Source organism: Rana temporaria, chromosome 1 (assembly GCF_905171775.1).
Source record: "Rana temporaria chromosome 1, aRanTem1.1, whole genome shotgun sequence".
Classification (NCBI taxonomy): Eukaryota; Metazoa; Chordata; class Amphibia; order Anura; family Ranidae; genus Rana; species Rana temporaria.
Window position 1 is genome coordinate 516,567,804 of NC_053489.1, and position 16,510 is coordinate 516,584,313.

Consider the following 16,510-nt stretch of genomic DNA (forward strand, 5'->3'; position numbering starts at 1 on the left):
CCGAACGTCGGTGCGGCACTATACGGCGCCTGTGCACCGATGTTCGGCTACTTTCGGAAAATCGTGATGCGATAGATGCGACCGTCGGAAGCCTGTCAGAAGACTGTCAATCAAGAAGGAACGCCCAGTCCCGCAGGCCAAACCCGGAAGCGGCGGAGAAGATGTATCTCTAAAACGGTAAGTACGTCTTTGATTTAAAAAAAAATATCCGATTCCCCTAGACAAAATGAGCATGAATCTAATCTTAAAAATTGTCATTTCCGGGTGAACCTCCACTTTAATTGTGCATGTAAAATGATATAAATAAACTAGCAATAACACAATTGCTGTTTGTTTTTTAGTCTTGGATAGAAGGGGAGAGGGATAAGCATACCTGTCAGTTTTTTTTTTTTGCTGTCTGTACCCCTGCTAAGGAGATTCACCCTCTCTAAATTTTGGGTTGTCCCCAGGAAAGTAATAGAGGGAAAATCTTCCAATGGGGGAACCAGTTCTGGTGACCTGGAGGTTCCAAGAAAATCCTTCATTAGAAGGTATTTCCGCTCACTTCCTGTTTTAGCTATGGGGCAGGAAGTGAAGATAAATCTCCCCTATAGACAAACAAGGCAAAAATTTAACCTTACAAGGGTTATAATCCTCCCTTACTATAAAATGAGTACTACTTTGCTACTTTAGCTTGTAGCCAAGTAGACAGTTATAAAAGAAAGGGTGTCTACATATAGCTAGCTAGTTGTATTCAATTGGGCTTGTTTTGTAGTTGTGGATGTTTGCTGCTCAACCACTAAGTGACTTCTTCAGTTGAAAAACGTGTTGGGAACATATTTACTACTGGGATGAGCAGCCAAACATCTTTACAGAACAAGCCCATTTGAATGTTTGAGTCCCTGTGGGTTTTTTTTTTTTTTTTCTTTTTAACTCGGCAGGCACCACAGTGCCAATGTGTTTTTTCAAAAAAAAGGATGGCCATTGTTCAGCAAGTCAAAGGCCGTTAATTTTACCCATCTAACAGCACTTGCTGATAATAATGGAGCTTTTCTGTCTCCTCTCACTGCCCAGAAATTCTAGTTTATAGTGATGGCCAATGGAATCAGGGCCGGTGCTGGCACTAGGGGAGGCCGGCTGCTGGTTTCCCTCTGCGTCTGCATGCTCTGCAGGCTGCAGCATGTAACTAACTCAGTTCCAGGCATTTGCTCCCTCCGACCGGTACTGTAATTAGAGGCGCATCGCAACACTGGAGCCAGTGGAGGCAGAGCCAATGCTTCCTGTATAGTGCCGCCTCCAGTCATATGGGTAGGGCAAAGGGGGTGTAGACAGCGGGGGTGGCAAAATTGGGTTTCGCCTAGGGTGTCAAAAATCCTTGCACCAACCCTTAATGGAATGTGTAGTGGGCAAGGATGGGTGGGAAATCTTTATCTCTACCTGGAAGTGTCTGAGTAGCCCACTTTAAGCCCCTTTCACATGGGGTGGATCCGTCCGAGCAGAATCCGCCTGCTGAGCATGCGGATGACAGGTCCTGTTCACTCCACTATGCGGAAAAGGACAGAGCCCGCTCTCCTATGGGGCAGTTGGATGGAGACGAACTGCATGTCCGTTTCCATCTGATTGTCATCCCATCTGCTGGACGGATGGCAAATGTGCTATACGTCTATTTTCAGCAGACATTTCAGATGCCAAGCGGGTCCACTGACATCCGCTTCCCCATAGAGGACAATGGGTGACCCGATCGGGTTTGCCTGGAAAAATGGACAGGCGGACCTGAACTGTCCAACGGTGTGAAAGAAGCATAATCGCATCAAAGTTGGACCAGAGTAGTGCAGGGACTACTTTGAAGTCGCACAGATATGAATGGTACTCATTGGAAATCATGGGCTACGACCTGTCATGCGACTTTGCAGTCCCAAGTGTAAAAGGGGCCTAAACAGTTCCTTGCATTGTCAGGACCAGCATTTACGTATAGTATGTATCGCACATGTAGAAGTTGTGATATACAATATTTCCTTGTTATGAGATTCATGTTGGCTTCTTCATTCCTATATAAATTCTGTTGATAAATCAGGAAAGGCTCATCTGTCACATCAGAAGAGGATTATCTACTGCTGGAAGATTTTGAAAGCAAAAAGATCTGTTGGCAGTGAGTTTGAGGTTACTGCAATGGAAATTGCACCTTGCATGTGTGTTTTTGTATCACACACTGTGGTTTGAAAATGGCTTTGTATTAATGAATTTGATATGAATTTCACCAGCCATTTATTTTTGTCACTTATTCATCATTCTAGAATATTTTTTTCTAACGGAGCATGTTTATGCAAAGAAATGTCTTAAAAATCTAGAATTGGTATACTATACATCGAGAGACCATTTACACCTTTTGTGTTGTTAGTGCAGTTTCATTGGAGAGACATTAAATCAATGGCCATCGCAACACATCATTGCATGTTGCAACATACTCTACATATGCCAAAGTCCATCGATGTGTGTTTCGATGCATTATCGTTGATTTCACACAATTTCATGCATTTCTATTCATTTCAATAGAATCTGTAAAAAGCGGTTTGAAGCCAATAAAATAAAAGACCCACGTTTTTTTTTTTTTCTTTTTTTATTATTTTTTCTGAAGTCTTCAACCTGATGCAGCTTGGTCCTCTTTACTTCCCCACACTAGCCAGCCTTAAACAGTTGCAGCACCTTTGCTCTGTGATTAAAGGGGTTGTAATCTTTTGTATTTTTTCACTTTAATGCATCCTATGCATTAAGGTGAAAAAACACCTTGCACTGTCCAGCCCCCCCCTTTTTTTACTTACCTGAGCCCCGAATTTCGGTGGGCGCTAATCCGCGTGTCTCTCTCCGCTGCATCTCTGTTCTTCATTGGATAGATTGATAGCAGCGCAGCCATTAGCTCCCGCTGCTGTCAATCAAATCCAATGACGTGGGGTGCTGGGCCTAGTCATACACTCGGTGGCTATGGACGCTGACTGTATGACACGGGAGTGCTCCCGTAAGATAACCCCCTCAGGACAGAGATTCCCAGAGGGGATTATTTATTGTGGGGAGGAGCCGCAAGAGCTGCCTTGGGACCCCAGAACAGGAGGATCGGGGCCACTCTGTGCAAAACGAACTGCACAGTGGAGGTAAGTATAACATATTTGTTATTTAAAAACAAAAAAAGTTAACCTTTTTAGTGTCACTTTAAAAGGTGCTCACAGCAAGACCTTCCTTCACGTTGTGGTTGATTTACTAAAACTGTAGAGTGCAAAATATGGTGCAGCTCTGCATGGTAGCCAATCGGCTTCTAAGTTCAGCTTGTTCAGTTAAAGCAGTTGTTACCCCAAAACTTTTTATATTCCTGATATGTGCTTGCTGTACCATATGAGAGAGAGTATCCCGTTCTCTGTATTGCTAACTTCATGTGAAATCTCTGGTGTTCCTGTCAGTCCCTGTGCTTTCCTATTAAAACTGACCACACTAAGCAGGATAACACACCTGGGTCAGGTCTTCAGTGGGCTGCTGTTTCCCCTTCCCCCAGCTCTTAGGCTGAGAACAGAGGGAATGTGATCACTTATTAAAAAGGGGGATAATTTTATAATGTGGTGTGTTTGTTTTGTTTTTTTATATATATCTATGCAAAAATGTTTTGCCTTTAATTTCTATTTTAAACAGAATGGGTTGTTTTACAAGGTGATTGTTTAAGCTTTGGCAATAAAACCTGTAAGTTGATTGATTACTTTGCGCAGCTGCACCAGATTTTGCATTCTCAAGTTTTTTAGTAAATCAACCCCAGTATGTCCTTTGGTCCTCTATGTTGAATGACACCTGGTGTCATTTAAACCAGAAGATTGAGAACATCTTGCGATGGAGAGAAAGGTACTACGAGTTACATCTAACAATTGAAGGTTCATTTTGTAGCCTCTGTTATTTGGCTTTCTTCTTTTCATTCTTAAAATACAAAGCTTTACATTCCCACCCCCCACCCCCCCCCCCCCCCCCAAGTTGATCAACCCTTTTTTGTAACACAACATACTTTCTAAGTAAAATAACTTGCTTACCAATTTATTTTAACAGACGACTGTCGGTTGAAGTGCATTTATACCACAGACTGTTTTCTTTTAAAAGCACAATATTTCAAACAATTGCTTTTATTCAATGCTGCACGGCCACGATTTTGTATTTTTTTTTTTACTAATGTGTTCATTATCTAATTGACCTTGCATTTTGAAAACACATTTATCCCAAAGCATTTTTCTCTTGTGCTATTCTCATACAACAGAGAAGAGGGGATTACTGTACGTTTCCCCTATTTTGTTACATAGCTAGTCGGTGGCATTGAAGTAAGACAGAACCGGGATGAGATAGGACTTCTCTCTTTATTAAGTAGCACATTAGACAAATGTTTGTCACTAATAATTTTGCTTGTCATTTGCAGCTTTTTAATAACAAATGTTGCTTGGTTTTCATTAATCAAGTATTTTTAATGATGCTTTTTTTTTTCTTTATATTTCCTTAGTATCAAATATTGAATTCAGTTTCCTCTAAGCATGTAATGTGTTCATGATTGCAGGTCTCACGCAGATTCGGCAAAGTCTTTACCATCTGAAACGGACTGTAATGACAACGTTGCCACTCACAAGAGTTCCTCCTCCCACAAGCATGCCTTAAATGGATATTATCAACAATCAAGTGTTTATGACTCTCCATCCCGTGCTGGCTCCTCTTCAGAGTCTAGTTTTTACAACCTCCCCAGAAGCTATTCACAAGATATTTTGCCAAAAGCTGTGTCTCCATCTGCTACGGACATGGATGCAGATCAGAGTGTTTTCAATATGTCTGGCGCTTCCTTATTAGAATCGCAACTGAGGCAGATTACTGTAAGCTATGACATTCCTCCTAGTTCGGGAAGCACTTATCAAATACCTAGGACTGTGCATGAAAATTCATTGGCGCAATCTACTTCAAAATTAGAGACGCTTACAGATGTTCCTCCACCTAGACCACCAAAGCCCCATTACTCCTCAGAGCGTTCCCCTGCAGAACACGGCATAACCCGCACTGCCTCAGAGACTGACAGCAACTACAGTGTTCCCACAGGTGGAATTGCATCATCGCGTAGTAATACAATTTCCAGCTTGGAGCTAAACAAATACAGGAAAGGTAAAGGTGACTTTTGGTTTCATCTGAGTTTTGTATTCAGTTAGGGGAATCACTTTTGCACATTCAGTTTTTTTGGTTAAGTTGAGGTTGAAAGTTTTGTAAATCATCAATGACCATATATATAGCCATTTAAAAAATAAAGCCCAAGGAGGGGTTAGTCAAAAGGTCAGTTGCACACATTTGCAAATATGTCTACATCGCAGTACCCATGTCAGGGCTCCTCTGTATACTGCAGTCTTCAACTCCTATAGTTTTAAAAGTCTCCAAATTGGAGCATATATAGCAATAGATAAAGGACAGGTTTGCCTGGAGGGAGCCAACTCAAGAATTTAGTAGGATGAGAACCTGTGATAATGTGTTTTTTTTTTTGTTTTTTTCTGTTGTCTCGTGACTACTGGTAAAGTTTTGAGGGGGGTATCTCTGTAATGGTGTCAAGAACAGAAATAAGCACCTGAAAGAAATGTCAAGTCCTCCCCACTCTATCTAAACAAACAAATTAAATATGGCTGGGATGGGCTTTAATAGGGAACGGAGACCCCCTTGCTTTGGTCACAGCTAATGGGATGTTTTGGGGACTCCTCTAAGGTTTTGTAGTCTCCAAGATATGTCCGCCATTCCACCTGTTAGCATCTATCAAGAATATAGATATCATCCTTGGATAGACCGACCCTTTTTGTGCAATTAACTACTACTGTAGGAATGTTTTTTTTTTGGATGTGATTATTTATGTACTTCACATATAACATCTAACATACAGTGCCTTGAAAAAGTATTCATACCCCTTGAAATTTTGCACATTTTGTCATGTTTCAACCGAAAACATAAATGTATTTTATTGGGATTTTATGTTATCGACCAACACAAAGTGGCACATAAGTGTGACGTGGAACAAAAATGATAAATGGTTTTCTACTTTTTTTTTTTTAACAAATGTGAAAAGTGTACATTTGTATTTAGCCCCCTTTACTCTCATACCCCTAACAAAAATCTAGTGGAACCATTTGCCTTCAGAAGTCGTCACCTAGTTAGTAAATGGTCCAGCTGTGTGTAATTTAGTCTTGGTATAAACACAGCTGTCCTGTGAAGCCCTCAGAGGTTTGTTAGAGAACCTTGGTGAACAAACCGCATCACGAAAGGCCAAGGAACACACCAGACAGGTCAGGGATAAAGTTGTGGAGAAGTTTAAAGCAGGGTTAGGCAATAAAAAAAATCCCAAGCTTTGAGCATCTCACGGAGCACTGTTCAATCCATCATCCAAAAACAGAGTATAGCACAACTGCAAACCTACCAAGACCTGACCGTCCACCTAAACTGACAGGCCGGGCAAGGAGAGCATTATTTGGAGAAGCATCTTAGAGGCCCATGGTAACTCTGGAGGAGCTGTAGAGATCCACAGCTCAGGTGTGAGAATCTGTTCAAGGGACAACTATTCATTGTGCACTACACAAATCTGACTTTTATGGAAGAGTGTCAACAAGAAAGCCATAAGAACTCCATTTTGTGAGAAGCCATGTGGGGGGACACAACAAACTTGGAAGAAGGTGCTCTGGTCATATGAGACCAAAATTGTACGTTTTTGCCTTAAAACCAAAACGCCACGTGTGGAGGAAAACTAACACTGCACATCACCCTGAACACACCATCCCCACCGGGAAACATGGTGGTGGCAGCATCATGTTGTGGGGATGCTGTTCTTCAGCGGTGACAGGGAAGCTGGTCAGAGTTGATGGGAAGATGGATGGAGCCAAATACAGGGAAATCCTATAAGAAAACTTGTTGGAGTATGCAAAACACTGGGGCGAAGGTTCACTTTCCAGCAGGACAACGACCCTAAACATACAGATGGGAATGGTTTAGATCAAAGCATATTCATGTGTTAGAATAGCCCAGTCAAATTTTTTTTTTTTTCGGTATTGCGACATTATGGCGGACACTTTTGACACATTTTTGGGACCATTTGCATTTTTATAGCGATCAGTGCTATAAAAATGCATTGGATTACTATAAAAATGCCACTGGCAGTGAAGGGGTTAACACTAGGGGGCGGGGAAGGGGTTAAGTATGCCTGGGTGTGTTCTTACTGTGGGGGGGGGGTGTGGCCTCACTAGGGGAAACACTGATCCTCGGTTCATACATTGTATGAACCGAAGATCAGCATTTCCCCTGCTGACAGGACCGGGAGCTGTGTGTTTACACAGCTCCCGGTCCCCGCTCTGTACCGAGCGATCGCGTGTGCCCGGCGGCGATCGCGCCCGCCGGGCACACGCACGGGAGTCGGGGGCGAGCGGGGGTCGCGGGCGCGCGCCCCTAGTGGCGGCTGGGAGAGAGGACGTTGTACTACGTGCTCTCGCCCAGCCGAGCCAACTTGCCGACGTATAACGGCGGTGGGCGGTCGGCTAGTGGTTAAAAAACATGATACACAAGGAATCCAAACTGTTCAGCAAACCTCTATAATCACATGGCAGTTTCACTTTGAAAGTAACCTCCATGGATAGACATGGAGTTGCCACAGCTGCTGTTTTTGGCTTTAGGCATTTTTTTTTCTGCAACCAGTAAATTCCTCGGCATGTTATCCTGTGTGTCCATGCATGCATAGGCTGTTATAAGCATTTTTTGGCAGGGACGTTTTCAGGCTGGAAAAAAAATCCCCCATAACTAGTGGGTTTTAAGAGGATTTTTTCAACTGTAAAAACACTAATGCCGAAAAAAGCTTAAATGCTGGAAAACATGTTTATTCTGCAAAAAATATTCTGTGCCCAAAATAAAAAAAGCTAACAAAAGCTAACAAACGCTCCTGGAGCCACCATTGTCATTGTCAATGTCATTAGTCAGTGACATTTCTATAAACAAGCACAGAGGAGGGAATCTGATAATTTTCCAACTTAAGAACTGGTTGCATGCTTGGTCCAGTGTCAGTAGGTACTAAATGGGGCAATAATGGTTCAAAAGTCTGCACTTATTTAAAAAATATTATCACCCAAAAGTGATATTTAAATTTATTGTAAACAAAGTGTTAAACCACACGTTTTATATATCTCTCTGGGACCTCTCTCTAATTTGTTCTCAATTGGGGATATTGCAAAGAGGTGCTGGCAGATACAAATGTTAGGGAGGAAATCCGGAACACCCAGGTGGACAAGAACTGAGTTCAACATTTATTGGCGCTGAAGTATCCCAGACATAAGCCAGGGGCTAATTTTGCCCTTTGTGTTACACATATACTAACTACACTATCGGTTTTGGATGGACTGAAAACTGCTATTGGTCAATATAACTTTTATGAAGGTAAAAAATCTAATAAAGCAGAATGCTTAATCTTTACTGGTGGATAGATGCTTTGTGGTGTTAAACCTAATATGGGTAAAAATGTAATGGCACACATGATTAGAACACAATTCTGTTATAACCATGTTATTTATAAAATCTGTTCTGATTTAATTCTCTCAAATGTTTGTAATTATGACACTAATTTGTCTTTGTAGAAATGAGTTCTCAAGATTTCTACGATGTCCCTCGTCCCTTTACCGGTGATAGATCTAGTTCTGTTGAGGCCTTTCATAGTCATTTTGTAAGTGTGTGTGTGTTTTTTTATCTGTTTTATTTGATAAGAGTTTAGGTATTTATGCATTACTCAGATCCTTGCTTACATTGCGATTGGATGTTTTTTTTTTTTTTGTTTGTTTTTTTTCTTGCAGAAAAACAGAAGCATGTTAACAGTAGGGAGTTTCTCAACTGAGGAATTGGATGAAAACTATGTCCCAATGAACCCAAATTCACCTCCTCGACAGCATTCTAACAGCTGTACGGAACCCATCCAAGAAACAAATTATGTACCTATGACTCCAGGCACGTTTGACTTTTCTGCATTTGGAATGCAAGTTCCACCTCCAGCACATATGGGCTTCAGATCCAGTCCACAGACTCCGCCAAGAAGATCTGTTCTCTCTACAGACTGTGAGCCTCCACCTGTTGACAGGAATCTCAAGCCTGACAGAAAAGGTAGGCTGAGCTTTCAGAGCACACTTTTGCTTACTCCCACCTCTACTCGGCAAGACTACCAACTGCTGCTAAATCTAATCTATCTGTAAAGCTTTAAGACTGTTGGTGGTATTTTGGCTTGGGAAGAGGTCATTTATTGAAAACTAACCCAAATAATATAAACTTGAAACGGCATAAACAGAGTCAACGATTAAACTATGCCTCACATTTCTATCAAGTTGTTAATATTTTGATCATTTGAAATTATCACATATCTTTGAAACGTTTCCAAACATAGTTTTACCAACAAAAGGCACACTAATATTTCAAATATTTGCACTAGCATAATGGATGCAATTTTTTTAGAAAAATAGTAGAATTTAACATTTCAATTTTATACTAAAATGTTACAGATGAACAATATCAAAATTCAACTGCAAGTTCAGCTTCTGATGACTGGAGACCGGTACTCTGGCCACAGTGCTCCCCCACTCCAACAATCAAATCTGTAGTCAATTCAAGCCGGCAACTCAGTGTAGTCTGTAAATTCAAATCTTTATTGGCTATATACTGAAACACACTGGTAAACAGCTAACGTGTTTTGGCTCTAACAGCCTTTCTCATAGCTCCAGTTTCTAAGCTTAGGAAATCATCTAAATTTACATAGAAAATCAGATGGAAGTAACGGTTAATCTATAATATTTAAAAAAATTACAAGAGGTGATTTTTAATGACTGGGTTTTTAAATTCAGGCACTTCCTCTTATCGGGTAATAATGCTCCATCCCCTGCTTTTGTCAGCATCAGGTACCCTGCCCTGAGAATTTACTTTCTGGTCACATCTGTAACTTGGTCCCCCAATTGGAGATCTTGGGAAATATAGGAAGCGGTGGGAGGAATGTATCCACCTAAGACTGAAAGATCAGTACTGAGTAGACTTTGCCTTTATTGTGGTACAGAAGGTCTTTACATGAATCTTAGAGGGTTTAAGCTATAGATGGTGGGACGTGATTGCAGGAAAATTGCCTGATTCTTTCAGCAACAGTCAGTGTTCTCCTGGTGGGAGGGAGCAGTTTAGGAGAACACCAGGATTATTGCTAGCGGGTATAGCCACTGGAAATACTCGCATAAAGAATGTGACAGACTGTTTGTGCCCAAGTTGATTGCTTCATCAATTTGGGTACAATCAGCCCTGTTACATGGTTGGAATCTCCGACCGATTCAAACCATCTGCAGGTTGCTTTAAATCCTTTGTGGATATTTACAAAACAAGATTTTCCCTATTTGCTCTGCCTCCCAATAATTTAGACCTGAGAAGTTCATCTAGGACTATAGGCTGCCTCTACACTTTCTGGAAGCTGCCGATTTTCTGTTTTGTGCCTTTTTTTTTTTTACTTATTTGGGTAAATGCAACAAATCCAAAATAAATGGGATGGCGTCAGTATCATTTGAAGTGGGGTAACTGCACCCATTTGTAGATTATACTGCAATGAATGAAGACATGTTTTATTAAATAGATTTATTTATCAACTTCTGCAAGCTTACATGTGTATATAACTGAAAAAAATATAAATGCATATCTCTTCGTTACATCAAGCATCCCAGCATGGATGCACCCAGTCATTTAGCTGGTGCCTTTTTCAACTGGGAAGTTAAAGGGAATCTAAACCCTAAATTAAACTTTTAATATATTGCAGAATAGCAATCCTTAGATGTGGTGGCTGCATTTGTTTTCTTTTCTTTAGGCTTTTTTTTTGTAATTGTTGATCTGGCTAGTAAGTCTGTTTGTTTGTTTTTTTGTTTTTTTTCTCCCCTAACTTCCTTTTTAACAGACCAATCTGTCCAACAAAATTTAACAGTCCACCTAAAACTAATCTCTCCACAGGTTGATAATGGTGGCTAACCAGTGGTGGCTACATTGCTCCTCCATTGATGGAGTGTAGGAGTTTTGATGCCACTGTAAGACAGGAATTGTGTAACTGGTCAGATTGCCAGGGGAAAAATAAAGAAAACTAATGCAGCCAACACATCTAAGGACTGGTAAACAGCAATGTATTACATTTTGTTCTGGAGTTTAGGTGCGTTTCAAATATATACTTAAATGTTCAATATCTGCAAAGGCATACAATAATAGCCTGGATTTGGGAATGTACATGGGAAGTTTGTGTGTTTTTTTTTTTTCCTTTTTTTTTTTTTTTTTTTTTTTGTTTTTTAGTTTTGGACAGAGTTGGAAAGGTATAGGACCTCCTTTCAGGTTTGATTTGTGAGCAGTTTCCTTCCCCTCACTTTTGGCCTTAACAGGAAGTGATGAGAAACTGGCTACACAGATGGCAACAAGACCCCTTTTTATGGTAACATAGTAAAGGGTTGGAGGTTCTGCCATATTGTCTGCATCTTTCTGTCCTGGTGACAATCACTCTCCTGATTTTATGTCGTCCTGTCACAGAGACAAGTGAAATCTCACCAATGAAGTCACACAAAGCAAAACACAAGTATTACGTTTTCCCAAGTTTATCCAAAACTAAACATCTTGGTTGAAGTTCAGCTTTACCAGCTTAACAATATAGATAATTTTTTTTTTTTTTTTCACCCAAATGTTCTAAATGTAAAATTTTTAATTTTTTAAATAAAAAAAAAAAACGGCTCATACACCGATTGTATAGCAGCGTAGTATTCATCTGATGTGTTTTTTTTTTTTTTTACCTACAACTGTGTGGGTTACTGCAGCCTAAACGGAAATGCACTTTTCTTTTTTCTTTTACTTATGAGGTCTGCTCAGGCTCTTTGAGAATTCTAGGAATTTTACATGCCAGCTTTGCAGAAAGAAATTTTATCATTTTGTAGATATTGCTATCTGAAGTAATTCTCTTATCTGATACTATCACTATATAAAACTATATATAGGGTGGCAGTCTTCACAAAAGTCACGTCAATCTCCCGACATTACATAATCTGAAAACACCCACTGATTGTGCACTTCTCTGTAGCAAATTCTAAAAAAAAAAAAAAAAAAATGCATTACTTTTATGATTGATGTATGGGCCCTTGATTGCGTTTGCGAACGCATGCTAATGTGCTGAGATAATTTTGTACTGTTTATATAAATCTTTTCAATAAACATAATTGAAACTAAAATCGCATGTCCTATGTAGGGACTTTGTCATGGGTGGCAGAGACTGAAAATTGATTTGTGGTGCATTGCTTTTCAGAACAATTTTTAGAGCTGGTTTACATGTGCACAGGAGGTGATGCTTCCATCTCCTAAATGTCTTCCTAAATGTCTGTATTTTGTTCCCAAGGATGATTTCATATTAATATACTGTGCCACAACCACCAAAATATTTGGCATGTGGTTGCAGTGTGGTTCTATTAACTTAAATAACCGCATTTGGATGTAATGGCTGCTGAACATGACGTGGAGTTAAAACTAGCGCGACACAAAAAGCTGCTACTCTAAACTGACTCATTTGGCAGCCTGGTAAACCAAAGACATGCTGTTGGTACCATGATGCAACTGCCTATTTTTTTTTACCGTGGCCCTTTGTCTTTGTGAACAAGGCCCTATACAAGTGCTTTTTAAAATGTTTTCTTTGTCCAGTCTGGTTTCTCTTCCTAAAGGTATATCTCAAAACTGTTTTTTTTAGAGGGGTTGTAAGGGCAGAAGGTTTTTTATCTTAATGTATTCTATGCATTAAGATAAAAATCCTCCTTTGTGCAGCAGTCCCCCTAATACTTACCCGAGCCCCATCTCTATCCAGGGATGTTCACGAGTCTTTCAGCCATCTGTGTCTCCCACTGCTATCAATCAAAATCAGTTAACTATCAGGAGAGAGCGAGGGGGGGCAGGGCCGAACCGCAGCTCCATGTCTGAATGGTTACACGGAGCTGTAGCTGAGCTTGGGTGGCCCTATAGAAGGCTGCTTGCTGTTGGGTCACTCGACAGGCGGGATGGGCCAGGAACAGCAATGAGGGACCCGAGAAGAGGAGGACCCAGGCTGCCCTGTGCAAATCCACTGCACACAGCAGGTAAGTATAACTTGTTTGTTTTTATTTTTAAACAGGCTTTACAATCACTTTACCTGTACCCCATTAAGTGCCTGGCCTTAGGTGATACACAGAGATGAAACATTTCCTGCTACATAAATTGTACCTGTGTAATGAACTACAGCCGTCTTTCCCCTACATTTATTAAAAGTGAAGAATTTGCACAGGATCTCTGAGCTCTGAAAAGCAGGGGGAGGACAGCTGAAGGTACATCAGTGAGGAAAGCTCTGAGAGCTGATTGAAGGGAAGGGACCCCCCCCCCCTTTCTCCACTCAGCACACAGGTACAGAGTTGAGCCTGTCAATCATAGCTTGTGAGCAGAGGAACGAGGCAGCAGACAGAAATGACACTTAGTGCTCTGTATTGAGATAAGCACACACGATGGAGAGGTATGCTTTGTTCATATTTCATGTCTGAGTTTTACACCCATTTTAAACACAGAATGTAGTCCTTTGGGCAGCATTTTATTTCATATAATGAAAGGGTCAATTTGTTATAACAGAATTCCAGGCAAAAAAATATATATCCGCATAGACGCAGTTTGTCTCGGTCAACTTTCTGGATGCAAATATCTTTTGTGCAGACTAACGCCACTCCCCCGAAAGTATAGTAAACCAGTCTAATGAATGCACCGAGGCTTTGGCTTCAAGCTGGTCATTTTGCAGTAAGTTATGTAGTATAAATGGATAAATACATATTGCATTCCATTTGTGCAACCGTTGGCATTTTCTGTTTTGGAGACCTAAAATAGAATTTCCCCTTTATAGTGCCGTTGTACGTCACCGCGCTTTGCTAGGGCATTTTTTTTCACAATCGTGTGTAGGCAAGGCCGGTTTAACGATTGGGTTGAAAAAAACGTTGTTTTTTTCTAGACCATTAAAAATGTAATTTTTTACATCCCGAAAAACAGTCGTGTGTACGCGGCATTGGAGTTCAAAATCTGGTGCGTCTCTGCCTAGAAACCAATCGGCTTCCAGTTTTTTTTTTTTTTTTTTTTTTTTTTTTTTCAGAGCTTAATTGAACAAGCTGAAGTTAGTAGCTGATTGGCTACCATACACAACTACGACAAATTCGGCTCTCTGCAGTCTTAGTAAATCATGTCTTGCTTCTTCAGCCTTGTCTCTAAAACCTCTTTTTCTTCATCATCCATTGATGGACACATACATTCTTATACTGTCAGGTTACACTGACACCTACAGAAAAAATGGACACTGGCGGCAAAAAATACTTGCAAGTGTCCTAATACAGAGTGGGTGTGTTTTCTTCAGCTGCTGTTCTCTGTTCATTCGGGAGATTTTTTATTTTTTCTCTTAACTGCTGCTGGTAGATTCATGCTAGATACTGAAACCCTGGAACTCTCTAGTCTGTCAGCAGCACTGGTAGATTCATGTCGGATATTTGAAACCCTGGAAGTCAATCCAGTTAGACACTGAGTGCAGGTTTTCAATTTCCCTGAACCTCCAGAAATTGTTGCTGAAATTGATATTTCTCTTATCGTCCATGGACGGACACAGCTCCTTGACAAGTGGGTTATGTTCCCTCTTTACAGGAGAGGACTAGGCAGAAAAATGTTAGATAATTAAATACATGTTACATTAACAGAGTTGAACAGCCCCGCCCAGGGGGCGGTCCCTCCAGACATAACCTGCCTCACTGCAGCATGTAGCCTCAGTTTCGTTCTGCCTAGCAAGGAGAAGGACGTATGGCTCCCTTTGGGCCCAGCGCCCTGAGGAGAAATTTTTATTTTATTTTACTTTTTCTTGAAGAATCCTCTTTCAACTGTCGACTGAGAGACAGGCTGGATATTTTAGATCCTTGTAGTCTACTCAGTCCGACCAGCAAGTGTGGGCACACCTTTGCAAAGAGGCTTGATCTGCTACGCCATACCCCATGACTCCTGGGGTGGCCGGTGAGCTTTGCTCCGAGGTCCACATATGACTGGGCTGTGGTGTTGTCTCACTCACAGTGGACCGGACCGACAGCTACCTCCATTGCGGTTGTAGTTCTGTCAGGAATGCGTCAGCGAGTCCTCGCTCGGACGGGTAAGTACAGTCCCTTCTGCTTTGGTGGGTTGGTACGGCTGGGGTTCGGGGGGTCCCTTCTCCTCCTTTTCACTTGCTGCATTGCTAACATTGCTGCTGTCAGGGGGGAGGGGGCCTTCCTGTGGGGACTGTGTTATCTGGCCTGTGTTTTTTTCACTGTTGACCACTTCCCGACCGCCGCATGTATATGTGCGTCCACAGAATGGCACATACAGGCAAATGGGCGTACATGTACGTCCTTGCCTTTCCGCGGGTCGGGGGTCCGATCGGGACCCCCCCGCTACATGCGGCGGTCGTGTTCCCTCGGGGAGCGATCCGGGACGACGGCGCGGCTATTCGTTTATAGCCGCTCTGTCACGATCGCTCCCCAGAGCTGAAGAACAGGGAGAGCCGTATGTAAACACGGCTTCCCCGTGCTTCACTATGGCGCTGCATCGATCGAGTGATCCCTTATATAGGGAGACTCGATCGATGACATCATTCCTACAGCCACACCCCCTACAGTTGTAAACACACTAGGTGTACAGTAACTCTTACAGCGCCATCTGTGGTTAAATCCCAAACTGCAACTGTCATTTTCACAATAAACAATGCAATTTAAATGCATTTTTTGCTGTGAAAATGACAATGGTCCCAAAAATGTGTCAAAATTGTCTGAAGTGCCCGCCATATTGTCGCAGTCACGAAAAAAAACGCTGATTGCCGCCTTTAGTAGTAAAAAAAAAATAATTAATAAAAATGCAATAAAACTATCCCCTATTTTGTAAACGCTATAAATTTTGCGCAATCCAATCAATAAACTCTTATTGCGATTTTTTTTTTTAACCAAAAATAGGTAGAAGAATACGCATCGGCCTAAACTGAGGAAAAAAAATGTATATATGTTTTTGGTGGATATTTATTATAGCAAAAAGTAAAAAATATTGAATTTTTTTCTAAATTGTCGCTCTATTTTTGTTTATAGCGCAAAAAATAAAAACTGCAGAGGTGATCAAATACCACCAAAAGAAAGCTCTATTTGTGGGAAAAAAAAGACGCCAATTTTGTTTGGGAGCCACGTCGCACGACCGCGCAATTGTCTGTTAAAGCGACGCAGTGCCGAATCGCAAAACCTGGCCTGGGCATTTAGCTGCCTAAAGGTCCGGGGCTTAAGTGGTTAAAAAGCCCTGTGATGAGCACAGATGTTTATGATTACCCTGTATTATACTTCAGCGAGTAGTTAGACGCTGACTGATTGGTGATCCTTCCCACCTGTAACGGTTTTGTATGGTCATTGTATCTCATATGCTCATTGCAATGTATCTG

At 41.3% G+C, this 16,510-nt stretch overlaps 1 protein-coding gene across 3 annotated transcripts in view; it reads left to right on the top strand.

The window, feature by feature from the left end:
• Nucleotides 1-16,510, top strand: part of GAB1 (GRB2 associated binding protein 1) — a 111,495-nt gene that overhangs the window by 73,758 nt on the left and 21,227 nt on the right. For all 3 annotated transcript variants that reach the window (XM_040331481.1, XM_040331487.1, XM_040331497.1), the window contains exons 4-6: nt 4,553-5,142; nt 8,625-8,710; nt 8,838-9,141. In XM_040331481.1, coding sequence (XP_040187415.1) covers nt 4,553-5,142; nt 8,625-8,710; nt 8,838-9,141 — 980 coding nt within the window. The remainder of the gene's footprint in view (nt 1-4,552; nt 5,143-8,624; nt 8,711-8,837; nt 9,142-16,510) is intronic.